Source organism: Pogona vitticeps, chromosome 1, assembly GCF_051106095.1.
Source record: "Pogona vitticeps strain Pit_001003342236 chromosome 1, PviZW2.1, whole genome shotgun sequence".
Classification (NCBI taxonomy): Eukaryota; Metazoa; Chordata; class Lepidosauria; order Squamata; family Agamidae; genus Pogona; species Pogona vitticeps.
Genome location: NC_135783.1, coordinates 249,627,572 through 249,641,627, shown reverse-complemented (window position 1 = coordinate 249,641,627; position 14,056 = coordinate 249,627,572). Strand labels below are relative to the sequence as shown.

The 14,056-nt window shown below is 41.7% G+C and overlaps 1 protein-coding gene across 6 annotated transcripts in view; it reads right to left on the bottom strand.

Moving 5' to 3' along the window:
• Positions 1 to 14,056, bottom strand: part of RIC8A (RIC8 guanine nucleotide exchange factor A) — a 35,284-nt gene that overhangs the window by 9,422 nt on the left and 11,806 nt on the right. For all 6 annotated transcript variants that reach the window (XM_020806949.3, XM_020806948.3, XM_078383587.1 and 3 more), the window contains 6 exons: positions 10,536 to 11,150; positions 9,352 to 9,446; positions 7,625 to 7,775; positions 4,812 to 4,907; positions 2,348 to 2,492; positions 1,177 to 1,321 (listed from right to left, as the gene is read on the bottom strand). In XM_020806949.3, coding sequence (XP_020662608.1) covers positions 1,177 to 1,321; positions 2,348 to 2,492; positions 4,812 to 4,907; positions 7,625 to 7,775; positions 9,352 to 9,446; positions 10,536 to 11,150 — 1,247 coding nt within the window. The remainder of the gene's footprint in view (positions 1 to 1,176; positions 1,322 to 2,347; positions 2,493 to 4,811; positions 4,908 to 7,624; positions 7,776 to 9,351; positions 9,447 to 10,535; positions 11,151 to 14,056) is intronic.

The following is a 14,056-nucleotide window of genomic DNA, read 5'->3' as shown; positions in this document are numbered from 1 at the left end:
TCTTTCAAAGTGTGTTCATAAAAGTATTTTTATCATGTCTTGGTTCAGTTCATTCTTGTCCCTTGCTGTCCAGGTACAGTTCTTCTTCTTCTTACAGTTGTGTAAGTTATTAAGCAAACAGTTATACTATATATGTACAGTGGTGCCTCGCATAATGAGCGCACCGTTTAACGATGAATCCGCATAGCGATGTGGATTTTGCGATCACTAATATGATCGCATACCGATGTTTCAAATGGCCAAAAATCGCATAGCGATTTTTAAAAAACAGCTGATCGGCGGTTCCAAAATGGCCACTGGGTAAAGAAAATGGCTCCGTTTTCGCGTCCTGCCCTCGCTTACCGAGGGCGCGAAAATGGCGGCCGCATGAGGGATCTTCGCATAACGGTGAGTTTACCCCCCATAAGAATGCACTAAACGTGTTTTAATGTGTTCTTATAGGGTTTTCTGCCCCGCATAGCGACGAATCCACATAGCGACGTTTTTCCTGGAACAGATTAACGTTGCTATGCGGGGCACCACTGTAGTTGTACCTACATACATTATGGTAAATTTGAAATTCACAGAAAAAATGGTGAAAGTTAGTAAATGGAGAAAGTGAGAAGCAAACCCTGAAATGCTGATGTGAAGTGGCTGTTGATAAAAAGAATAACTGCAGGATGTCCATACAAAGAAATCTATGGGGAACTCATACGAAGAGACTTACAAAGACTTTATACATATTGAGGTTGGGAGGGTAGAATCTTCTAATAATGAACAGAACAGAAGCCAAGAATTAAGAAAAAACTGGCTAGATCATCTGTGGCAACATACAATCTTTTACATCAAGCAACTCTGTCAACGTCAAAGAGTGGAACCTGGTGGTATATCTTTGTGTGATTCTCTGCTGGAAAAACTGCTGGCCTAAACAAATGCTAAGTTCTCATTTGCAACTGCAAGTGCAGTCTCACAAGCAATGATTAATGATTAATGTATACATGTAAGGAAAGAAAGAAGGAGGTAGTCCAAGTATTAAAGACACAGAAATAAAGACTGCACCAAGAAGAAACAGAGGAGAAAAAGAGTAATAGTATGAGTAAGAAATGATTTACATATGGTGTAAGAAGGAAGTTGTATGTATGAAAAGAAGCAAAGGAGAAAACCTAAGGGAAGTGATGGTTAGAAATGGGGCCATACTTGGGTTTTGCTTCCTTATACTCCTCTGTATCAGTGTCTTCATCTTCAGAGTATTCTCCTTCTGTCCGACCTCCAGCCATGAGACCTCGTGCTGCCAGGAGCCCAGCAGCATTACCATATCCTGTGTACTTCACAAACCGGGACACTGTTGAAAGAAAGGAAGACAAAAGGGGTCACTTTCTCCTGCAAACTCAATAGATGAAGACAATTTTTTTAAAATGCAAGGCTGTTTCTTGTTTCCCGGTAGCATCCCTGTCAGGATTTCAACAAATGGACAAAGGGAGGAAGAGGGGACAAGTTTTTTATGTTGCCCATGTACCTTGGACCTCTGTGATCAGCAGGGCTTCTTGCATCTGACTGAAGGTCTCGAAAGAAAGTTCAGATCCATCTTTTAAAATGAGCAACTGAATTTAACTCAGAGATGACAGCACTGCACATTAGGATACCACCTTTAGAATCTTCTAACTTTCAAAAATCTTTTTGATCTGGGGTTACAGAGTACTGAGTTTTAAACTTCATGATCTCTTTTTGTGTCCAGCAATGGAGGAACTTACAGGAAAAAGCATCTGTCATCCTGCCAACTTTAATTCTCTGTCTCTAGAGGCCTTTTCTTGTACGAGTACCAAGTATGTGAGATTCACATGGGAAACGTTGTACCATTCTCTGCAGAATAATATGTGTGTTAGAGAATGGCATTTATACCACTTTGGGAAGAAGAAACATGAAAACCACTTTCATTTTCCAAACCATCAGGAAAAGAAATGGTAATACTGCTGTGAAGAGAGGTCCCTTGATGGAAGCGAGCAGAGAATGCAAGCTTGGTTGTGACTATCCGTGCCTCCATTGTATTTCCCTCCTTTATTAATGCAATTTTTTCTTTCTTCTAAGAGTATCACAAGTAAATATCGAAGGTGCCTTATTTGCATCTGTCCTGCTACTCAAGGATTGTACCCTTTGGCTTATAACTCCTGTGTGCTTGATTTGCCTCGGTTCTTAATAATCAAACAACCACCACCAAAGCACGCTTGCTTTGCCCAGGCTCTGGTCCACTAAGAATCCTATAGAAGTTACACGATTGTCACAGCAGCCTGTTCACCACTCCCTTGGTCAGAGAGCCAACACATAATGTAACCAGTGCAAAACGAACAAAACAAAATTAACAGCCACTAACCACTCTCCTTGCAGAGAACAAAGAGGAACTCAGCAGCACAGTGCTTCACGTCCGTGTCAATGTGAGTCATGAGGCGCACAAGTTTATTCCTCAGCAAATTCCCCACCTCTGGTCTATTTTTCACATCTCGCAGTGGAGGGAGGACCTGTGGACCCATGCAAAGGGAAGAGTTACATTAAAAAGCCATTCTAGTAAGCTGGCTCTCACGGGGTCTTGAAAATACTGCGCCAAAAGTGCCTCAAGGAAGTTAACCAGCCCAGAGGGTCATTAATGTAACTGCCAATTTTAAAATAGGCACCCACACTGGAATAATATAAGAGGGATTGTAAAATAATAAAATGAGTTCTCAAACCAAGCGGGCATTGGGAGAAGGTCTGGTTGCTAATCACGAATCATGTCGTCAAAGACAAGCGAAAGAAAGCTGTAGCACTCCCGCAAACCCTATCCCATGGAGCACTCACAAACACAATCAAATGTGTACCTCAACTAATAAAGAAAAGACACTTCCCTTGTCATTTTGAACTCTGAGCATTAATAAAATGTCATGCCTTCATTTTGAGAAACCCACTGTTGAGGAAAACTGGGCAGCAAATGAGTCATAAATGCACATCGGCCCTTCGGTTAGTGCAACAGGTAATAATGTGATTGTTTCCATCTATCACAATTGCATGAATGAAGGATACATCTGTTGTACTACAGCCAACTGACAAAACACGTGGAGCAGTACAGAGCAGCTGTTGTGGTACCCAGGGCATGTAGCAGAACAATTAGATGACTGCATCAAAATACATTTTGCTCTGCACAGGACTGTAAAACTACATTCTATCCATGGTGGCATGGACCAGCTCTCTCTTGATATCCCCTTGTCTCTGCAACAGGTTCTTTGAGAGCAACAGTGATGAATAAAAGGCATTTAAGGGGAAAAAAGCCACAAAGAAAACTGGAGATGTTGAATCTCATAGTAATTTGTTGTTTTTTAGTCATTTAGTCATGTCTGACTCTTCGTGACCTCATGGACCAGAGCACGCCAGGCCCTCCTGTCTTCTACTGCCTCCCGGAGCTGGGTCAAATTCATGTTGGTCGCTTCGATGACACTGTCCAACCATCTCATCATATGTCGTCCCCTTCTCCTCTTGCCGTCACACTTTCCTAACATCAGGGTCTTTTCCAGGGAGTCTTCTCTTCTTGTGAGATGGCCAAAGTATTGGAGCCTCAGTTTCAGGATCTGTTCTTCCAGTGAACACTCAGGGTTGATTTCCTTCAAGATGGATAGGTTTGTTCTCCTTGCAGTCCAGGGGACTCTCAAGAGCCTCCTCCAGCACCACACTTCAAAAGCATCAATTCTTCGGCGGTCAGCTTTCTTTGTGGTCCAGCTCTCACTTCCGTACATCACTACAGGAAAAACCATAGCTTTGACTATGCGGACTTTTGTTGGCAAGGTGATGTCTCTGCTTTTTAAGATGCTGTCGAGGTTTGTCATCGCTTTCCTCCCAAGAAGAAGGCGTCTTTTAATTTCCTGACTGCTGTCACCATCTGCAGTTATCATGGAGCCCAAAAAAGTAAAATCTGTCACTACCTCCATATCTTCCCCTTCTATTTGCCAGGAGGTGATGGGACCAGTGGCCATGATCTTAGTAATGGAAGTACTGTAAATAGTGATGCCCAATTGTTCTTCTGTGTCCATGGGCACAGGACTTAAGACCCAGTAACTTTTAGGACAGGGAAGAGAAAGAGTTTTACAAAGGTTAAATAAAGCCACTGTTTCTCTAATCTCTTCTGTCAGTTCCCATCTAGTTTAGATTAATTTCCATTAAATCAAATCAAATAAATTTATTGTCATTGTAAGCCTATACATAGTATATAGTATAGTATATAGAACCAATTTGCTACACTATAACCACCATCATCAGCAGCTTGGAGCTGCAAAGCTTGAACAGACCCTATGTCAAGGAAGCACAGTGGGAATCAAACTCCACCTCTGGCTCCACAGAGATACCTAAACCATAGACCTATCCAACAGTCCTTAAAGGCAAAGTATCAGACTGTCACAGTAGTGAAGCAGGCAGCATCGAAGCTGCATACTCAGTAAAACCAAAGCAAGATTTCCTTCTCTGGCTGCTTAGTATGCCCTTTGAGAGTTCCACTCTCCCAATCCCGTACTAGATGGCCACAACATGCATGTTTGGGGCTTTGAAAGGAATTGCTCCTTTAGGATAGAAAAAGCAGTGACATATGTCACAAGGCACCTTCCCACAGTGTCATGACAGAGCTGAAATATTTTATATCTTATGGTTATGCAATGTTTGGGCAACAATCAACATCTCAGAAAGTCTATGAGCTCATTTCACACCGTCTTGAAAATGTGTTCCCAAACTGAGGACACTCGTAGGGGGTCACCTTATATTCTTCTGTGCTCAATAGGAGTATTTATTTTATAGATCTTACCTGATTGAAAAAACAGTACCTTAGCTTTAAGGAACTTCCTCGTCTGACGATGGACACGGGCACTCTCAGTCAGTAAACTCAGCACAGGGGTCAGACTCTCCTTAAGTTTGTGACCCTATGGAAGACCCCACAATAAAAAGGAGGTCATCAACACACCTATGTTGTATTTTTGATGCATTTAAAGACTCCCATAAGAGCACAGACTCTTACAGAAAAGAAACAAAGAGGTGGTTCAGTTCTCTGAAATGCAACTCAGGCATAGGCTGGGGACGTATCCAGACAAAACATTTGTTCCCCTGTATGTTCACTGCTGGTGATGACATCTCTCTCACTGGCAAGATGACACAAGGCTTAGGCACCCGAAGTGATAAACAGCAAGAAAACCCCTAGCTTCCAGGATTTTTTTAAAAAGAAAACCACTTTGGCATTCTGGATCTTTAAAAATCATCCTCAGTAGCTGTTTTGTTTTGTTTTTGCTTGTTTCACTTTGCACCAGGGTGAAATTCAGGCAGCAAGAACTTCCCGGGTCACACTTTTTCAATGATCGTGATATTCCACTTATACATACACAACACAAAAGATAATTCTTTATTTATTTATTTCTTTATTTATTTATTGGACTTATATACCGCCCCATAGCGCTACAAGCACTCTCCGGGCGGTTTACAATTTTAATTATACAGGCTACACATTGCCCCCCCCAGCAAGCTGGGTACTCATTTAAAGGGTTTCTTCACTGCTTTAGAATGAGTTCTTGTGAAAAATGTATGATCTCATGAATTAGATCAGCAGTGAAGGTGAATCGCCACCGACAAGGGCTCAGACTGGAGACTTTCAATAATATTGTAGCACCAACCTACTTAAAACAAAAGCAAAACAAAAACCTGGCACAGAATATCTCTTTAAAAAAACATCTCTTCCAGTCTGAAATATTTTTGAACTCCCTTTTTAGAAAGATACTGATTTCTTAAACAGAAGAGGAAGACAGCTTTAGGAATAAGATCAAAATTCATTCAGCACAACGTAATCACTCAGAGGACCAAATACACTCTCCCTCTCTCAGTCTAGACCAGTGGTTCTTAACCTTTGTTACTCGGATGTTTTTGAACTGCAACTCCCAGAAACCCCAGCCAGCACAGTTGGTGGTGAAGGCTTCTGGGAGTTGCAGTCCAAAACTCCTGAGTAACCCAAGGTTAAGAACCAGTGGTCTAGACGAGCCTACAGTATACTGACCTGCAGTAAATCCCCATATCTCATCCTATTCTCGAACACTGGTTCTTAACCTTTGTTACTCAGATGTTTTTGGACTGCAACTCCCAGAGGCCTTCACCATCAGCTCTGCTGGCTGGGGTTTCTGGGAGTTGCAGTTCAAAAACACCTGAGTAACAAAGGTTAAGAACCAGTGTTCGAGAATAGGATGAGATATGGGGATTTACTGCAGGTCAGTATACTATAGGCTCGTCTAGACCACTGGTTCTTAACCTTGGGTTACTCAGGAGTTTTGGACTGCAACTCCCAGAAGCCTTCACCACCAACTGTGCTGGCTGGGAGTTGTAGTCCAAGAACATCTGGAGGCCCAAGGTTGGGGACCACTGCTCTAGAACATTATGTTTTAAGAAACAAAACAGTTACTGAGGATGATTCTCTAGGAGAATATTATGTTTTAAGAACTCACGTTTGCCAATAAAATGGTATTCCTGTGTAAAGTTCACCACTCCCTCTGTTACAAGTACTACAACCTATTTAATGTCATGCCATCATTGTTCTGGCATTAACTGACACCTGTTTCACATCACTGGCTGTGACTGGCAGGAGCAAGGAAAGACAACAATGTCAGACACCAAGTAAGTGCTACATGTTATGAGGGAGATGTAAGAACCCAACACAAGGGCCTGTTTGTAGCAGCAGTCCTATATTTGTTATAATCAATATTTTAAAAGCTTCAACCTTAAAGCCATGTTCTTTCCACTTAATATCACTCGGTTGTGGCTAATAATTGTTTCAACCATTATGGAAAAGCAGCCGCATGAAGGTTTTATGTTTCTGCTGCAGCAATAATGACTAATGAGGGGCACATGCTTCTTGACCGTGCATGATGTGTAAAACCCTGGGGTCATGTGAACTGAGATGCACAAGTCCCCATTTTTCTGTTAAATTAGCTATAAGAGATCTGTGCCTAGTGCCTGTCTAACTGTAGTCTGTGAGATGTTCCTCCAGTCATTTTATAGATTCCTCTGCTAAATCCTACTTCACATTTCAAGAGGGAAGTGAAAAACTGGGAATGTATTTAGACTTGGAGAAGAGAAAATAATGTGGCTATGATGAAATCCTGGAAGCCTCACGGTTATGGAGCAACATGAAGTAAAAGACCAAACTAATTAATACTAATCTTTGTCATTCTACCAGCTATATTCTCACCTCAAAAAACTCCAAACATTAAAGATTTCATTTAGCAATGTAGTCAGATCCAAGCCACAACATGCATCATTCAAACCACCAACGAAAACAGTCCATCTGACTATGGAAAGTTCCCCATATAATTCATCTGATCATGGAAAGTCCCCCATTTTAACCGATAATTCATCCTTTTCACACTTCATATACCACCTTTTTAGAACACACACTGTTGTTGCATTTTTGTTACCATGCTGGTTTGTTATTACAGTGGCTTCCTAACAGAATTACAAGCCATTGAGACTTCTGTGCTACAAGCCAAACATCCAAGGCACAAGATGGACACTCAAACCTATCTTAATTTGAGCATGTAAAGTATGCGAAGTCAAAACAGTTGTGGAGCAATGATAAATTGGGAAAACAATCCGTTTCACCCACCCTATCAAGACGTCGGTCAAGGAAATCCAGAAGAACATTGACAGCATCCATGTTAACTCCCATATATTCCAGTGACCCTGGATGCACCTTGGGGGCCAGCAAGACATCCAGACATTTGAGAGGCAGATTGCCTAGGAGGTTGACTGTGTGGCTGAACACACAACATAAGGTGAAACAGAGAAGAGTTAGTAGGCTATGTTTGTTTTGCTTAAACCTATGAAACACTATGATTGAAATCGCATTGCATAGCATAGTATGTTGCAACCAGAGTAGCTCCACTGAATCATTGGACATTTGGTGAGTCAACTTCTCTGTAGGCTCTACTGATTCAATGGATCTACGTATGTCGCTACTTAGTACACTAAGCAACAGAATTTCAACCAACATGAGAACAAGATCCTAACCTGCCCTTTCCAGGCACTGGAAAAAGGCAGCTTAAACACTACTCAGAATATCTAATAGTAGTGTATTCTTCTCTTTGTATCCATCTTCCTTTACTTCTTCTATTGTTTTCATCAGTCCTTCAGATTATTTATTCATTTACTGTATTGGATTTCTATCCCGCCCATCTAGACCAAAGGTCTACTCTGGGTGGTTATAAGCTCGTTTGCTGTCAAACCTATTCTTTCTAAAGTTCCATGTAAACTGCTGTTGGTGTATGCCATTAAGTCACTTCCGTATGAAGGCATCCCTAGGAATTAACCCCTAGGAATAAATGACTTCCAAAAGGTCCTTTCAGTTTTCAATTCAGACTCAATAAAGGAAGTCACAGCTTTGAGTGTGCAATAGCTGAGCATGGTGGTTAACAAAAGGACCTTCTGGAGGTTACTAATTTATAAGGTTGCCAGTCAGATGTAACCTGATAGCATGTAATAACAACAAAAGGTCCAATCAGCTTATTTAGGATTCTAAGTCAATCCCTCTCCTATTACTTCTGCCTCTTCTTCTACTGTCGCCAACTTTTCAAAGTATTATTGCCTTTTCTAGGGAGTCTTGTCTTCCAATGATACATCCAAAGTAAGATAATCTCAATTTAATCATTTTAGGTTCTAATGATAACACAGGCTTGTTTTTATCCATGCATATGGATACACAGTGGTGTCCCGCTAGACCCTTACCCCGCTGAACAACGAAATCGCTTGACGATGACTTTTTTGTGATCACAATTGCAATCGCAAAATGATGTTCCCTATGGGGGATTTTTGCTTCACGTTGATTAGGTCCTTGCTTCACGAACCGTTTGTTCGCAAAACGATGATTTTTCCGGCTCCGCAAAATGGCTTTCCTTTGCAAAATGGCTGGCTTCCCTTCGCAAAATGGCTGTTTTCCAGACAGAAACTTCGCAAAACAGCAATTTTAAACAGCTGATCAGTTCTCTATGGGCGATCTTCACTGGACGATGAGGTATTTCCCCATTGGAATGCATTAACCTATTTTTAATGCATTTCAATTGGGTCTTTTTTCGCATGACAACGATTTCGCTGTACAGAGATTTTAACGGAACGGATTATCGTCGTGATGCGGGGTGCCACTGTAATTATTATCCAAATTACTTATAAACTAAATAATACACACCTGGTGTAACTGAACCCTGATTTTTGGACACTTTATACAAGCCACACAGCTTTTTAACAATTGTTTTCTGGTGTTAAGCCCATGTTAGTAGTAGCATTTTCTCCTCCATCCAGAAACTATCCTGGGATCAAGGCCTTTTACAGGATAATCACCTATGAAATTCTTCTGTCCGATCCTCACCATCTGCTGAAATCATCAGGCAGTGACGGAGGAGAGCACCGAGGCGTCGGTATAGAGCAGCATCTTCCTGGCCCCAAAACATAAGGAAAAGCCTGATTACAAAAGGAAAACACACGCCTCTTTTGCACAGCCTTTTGCTCGCAACAGACCATGTTTTCTGAACAAACCCAGAACAGAATGTGCTTTGGGACATCTGGATCCAAAACAAAACTGCTTACAAGGAATCTCAGATATCTATGTAGCAAATTATTATGCTCAGAGCACAGCCCCTGCATAAAAATTAGAGCTGCTTGTTAGCATCTGGGAGATGTGTGAGCACAGCAACAGAAGGAGAACTGAATGAGGCAGTGTGAAACTGTTCAATCTTGTTTCAGCTCCTTGCCTTATCCTTCTATCCCTGTGTCTCTCTTACAACAGTATTCTGTAGGCTTCAGCTTCCCTCTCTTTTCTTTCAAATATTAAATTCTGCAGAACTATAAAACTAGGCAGCAGAATTATAGGTTTAGAATCAAATTAATCCATGCATAAGTAAGGCAAACTTCCAAAACAGAATGTAGCCAGGTTTGAGTTTAAAAACTGAAATAAGATGCAAATCATAGCAATATTTAACTCTCGTGTCACCCTATGCAACACTTTCCACTTCCTCCAGCTATTCCACATCCTTCGATGGGTCTTCCTGACCCTTCCATCAAATATATTTCTTGTCCAGAAAGTGAAAGAGATCAGCTTCCTAGGGCGTAAGCCACTCAATTCACCATTAACATCTCCATCAAGTTAGGGTATCCTCCAGATGTTTTTGGGCTACTACCAGCTCCAGCTCAAAACATCAGACTTTTGAGCTGTGTCTTAGAGAAATACAAGCAAGTGTGACATCACATTCTAGAAATGAACAATCATACTCGCACCATGACCAACCATTATCTACTGTGGTTGCTGTAAATGGATTTGTGCATTTAGCACATGCAACTAATAACACAGGCACGTTTATTAGCAGGGCGGAGCGGGCGCAGAGGAACAGAGAGTTGGTGAATACTTAAAACTTTCCCACAGTCTCAAACACAAGGGAATTCAAGCTACAGGAAGCATGGATGAAAAGAAGTAAATAAAAACAGATTCAGAAAAATTGAAAACCATATGCCACATCTGGGTGCCTTACCTCATCCACTTCTCTCTTGTTGGTATCAAAAGTGATGTTGAACAGGATTTTCAGGATCTCCATGGCACGCTCTGCCTCCTGACGAGGTAAAGGCAGGGATGGGTCCTCTGCAGCAACAACCTCATGGGGGTCTATCCACTTCACTCCCAGTGTAAGTTCCAGAGTATCTGTCATCAGGCCAATACCCCGCAGTTCCTGTGCCAGCTGCTGCCGGATGTCCAGCCGGAGTGCCGTCAGCAAGAAAAGGAGACGCAAATCAAAGAATTTTATGTCGTGAGGGAGGTTCCTCTCATTGTAAAGTTTGATGCGATCCGTGAGGCCCACCACGAGCCGGGCTTTAGAGGTCAGCTCCTGAGCTTGAGGGCTGCTGAAAACAATGTTACACAAGCACTTCAGTGCCTCCAGGATCACATCCAGGTCTGGGATCTCTCGAATGGGATCTTCCGTGTAGTCAATCCCAGCGTGCCTGGCTAGTGTCTTCAGGCCCTCCATAGTTGAGAAAGGGCCAAGGCAGTTTTTGTCCCGGGATAAGATTCGGATGCTTTCCAAACATGTGACCTGGCAGGATGGTTGGAGCTCCCTCTCCAAGAACTTGATCAAAAGTGTGGCCAGTTTCTACAGCATTAGGGAGGGGAAAGGAGAACCATAACAAACCAAATAGCAAAAACAATACGTTTCTATACAGGTAAGCAGCTTTAGTCCATGTCTGGATTTGCAAACTGCAGAAGTTCAGTAAAATTTGTTATACCTCAAACTTGCACAGTCCTCTCAGTGCCTCAACTCTATGTCCATCTGCACTGCAAGCGGTATTAATACAGTGTCCATCTGTTAGTAGCACTACTAAAGACCAGGAATAGCAGACTCTGGTAGATGCATACTTTCTTCTACTGCTATTTTTCAGCTCTTGCCTTTAGGCAGCCACAATAGCACCCTCCAGCATCAAGAGGCTTGGATAAAGTTTGCAGATGTACAAGAACCCAAACAAGAACCATCTACCCCCCCCAGAGTGAGTACAAGAAAGACACATGCAGAAGCACCACCTGACAGCAATAGCTATGGCCACAACTACATGGTCAAATACCTCTCTCTCTCTCTCTCTCTCTCTGTTTGTGTGCGTGTGTGTGTGCGCGCGTGTGTGCATGCATGTTATAAAATGGGTGAATTTGAACGAGTTTTTACCGATCTCATGATGCAAAGGCTGACTTGAATTGGTCCACCCCTTTTTGCTGTCAAAGTAGTTTTTTCTCTGCTGCGGGGGGGGGGGGGGGGGCTTCTACTTTTTCAAGCTAGAATGATTTGAATGTTTTTCCTCCTGTGTGGTTATGATATGTTCCAGTAAAGGAGGGACATGTCTGTAGGTGGTGTTTCAGTGATGTACGCGACTGGGATGCTGATGTTCAGAACCAGGGGAACACATCCCTTTTCTCTCTCCTGAACGTCTTACAATTCTTCAATTTAAAAAAAAGAATCTTACGTTTATATTAGTGCTATACCACCTTAACACTGGGTTCTTGTTATTACTATTTCCCATATTTATGCCTCATAAAAGGATTGGCAGAGGCAGGACCAGAGGAAGAAAGGAAAAAAGGGGTGTGGGCTGGAATGTGAATCCCATTGCATCCAGTATGAACAGTGAAATCCTGAGTTAATCCACAGCCCCTATGTGATTTCAAACATACGGTATTACAAGCTGTGAATCAAAGATGCATCACTCCAATATGGCTTTTCATTGAGGTCATATCCTTAATTCAGGCCTTTCTGGATAATCATAAGGGATGGGAAGGACATCTTTGCACTCTGGCATAAGCATGCAACCTTGAGAACGTCTTCTTGAACAAATATGGAACTTTACTGATTTCTCTGCTTATGAAGCATGTGTCTGCCTATCTATATGTTTGAGGGAGGGTACATATGGCACTTCAGGCACAGGCGGACTGCAACTCCCACTATCTCTCACCACTAGTTCTGTTAGCCAGGGCTGATGGGACATGCAGTCCAACAACATCTGGAGGCCCATGCCTCCCCTTTGTGAAGCTGTAATCTAGCCTACTTTTCAACTCAGTGGCATTTGGGACAGGAGACAAACTTAAAAAATGAAACAATACTGTAATATAAATATATATAAAATGATTTCAATAATACTGCTTGTTGAACATGAAAGTATTGATTTAAAATAGTTAAATATCCATTTAGTAACTAATTATTTGTATTAATTATATTATCATATATATTAATACTAATAATAACAAAATAATGGAATATATTATTTAGAATAGATTGGTGGCCACTGGGATATACATGCCTTTCAAAAGGCACATTTTAATGTACATGTAGTTATAAAAGGCTTGTGAACACCTCTGACTTGAGTGTATTTGCTCATCTAATTGCCTTAGTACTAACGTGTCATGAGGGAGTTCAACTCTTAATAGTTACTGTTTCTCTGAAGGAAACATTTTATCTCAATACAGTACCTTGTTAGGCAAGTAAATTATTTCCAGCTAATAAAAAGGTGAATTTCTTGTATTTTAAAAACTTCTTGTATGACACACAAACAAATGCATTCTTGGGAGTTACAGCTGGATGTTAAGGTATGTAATGTGAACATACCAAAACATTTATACTAGCTTCAGTCATGGGAAGTTCACACATAATCAAGGAACAGGTAGGATGCGTATGGTCAGTACCAGAAATCTGGATAAAGTCAATTGGATCAGGATCATAGAACAATAAACATCTGCAGAATAAGGGCAGTCTGTGCATGAGTATGACTGAGCCCTGATCTCATAGACACAACTCCACTCAGGGAAGCTAATTAATTAATCTTAGAACTGAAGAGCTGGAAGGTACTCTATGGGTCATTGAGTCCTGTCCTTGTCGAGGAGGTATAGCAGGGAATTAAACTCCTAAGCAAGGACTCCACAGTCAGATACCTAAACCACTGAACTATTCAGTAGTTCTAATCAAGGACTTCCTTTGATTAAACTACTAGGAAATGGATCAGGCAGAGCTTATCTGGCAAGGCTAAGCTTCATTTTCTGTACAGCCTTCTTATTCCTCAAGAAGTTCAGAGGCGTTGGGAGGGAGGCTGTTATTTTTTGCCTTATCAAAGACAGCAGCCCCAGCAGCTTCCGTCTCCTGCCTTTTAAGAGAGAGCTCCAAGTGCATGAATCACCAATTCTCTTCAATGCATCTTCCAAGCCTGAGGTGACTCTAGCCTCCCCTCTTTTACTTAACACTCCAGAATTCGTTTATCTCCAGTCATTCCTCTCTGTTTAGTGGTCCTGATGGACTGTTCTCCATTCCTCTCTTGCCCCACTGTTATCCACCCTTCTTCCACTTTCTGTTTGGATTTGATATGCCACCTCTCTCACTTGAGTTAGCTACCCCTGTAGTGTTGCCTCATTCCAAGGCAACCAATCATGTCCATTGTATCTGATGATGGTGAATGTGGAGTCAGGAATCCTGCTGAGGTTCCAGTAATGCAGTGCATCTTGTTTGTTTGTTTGTTTGTTTGTTTGTTT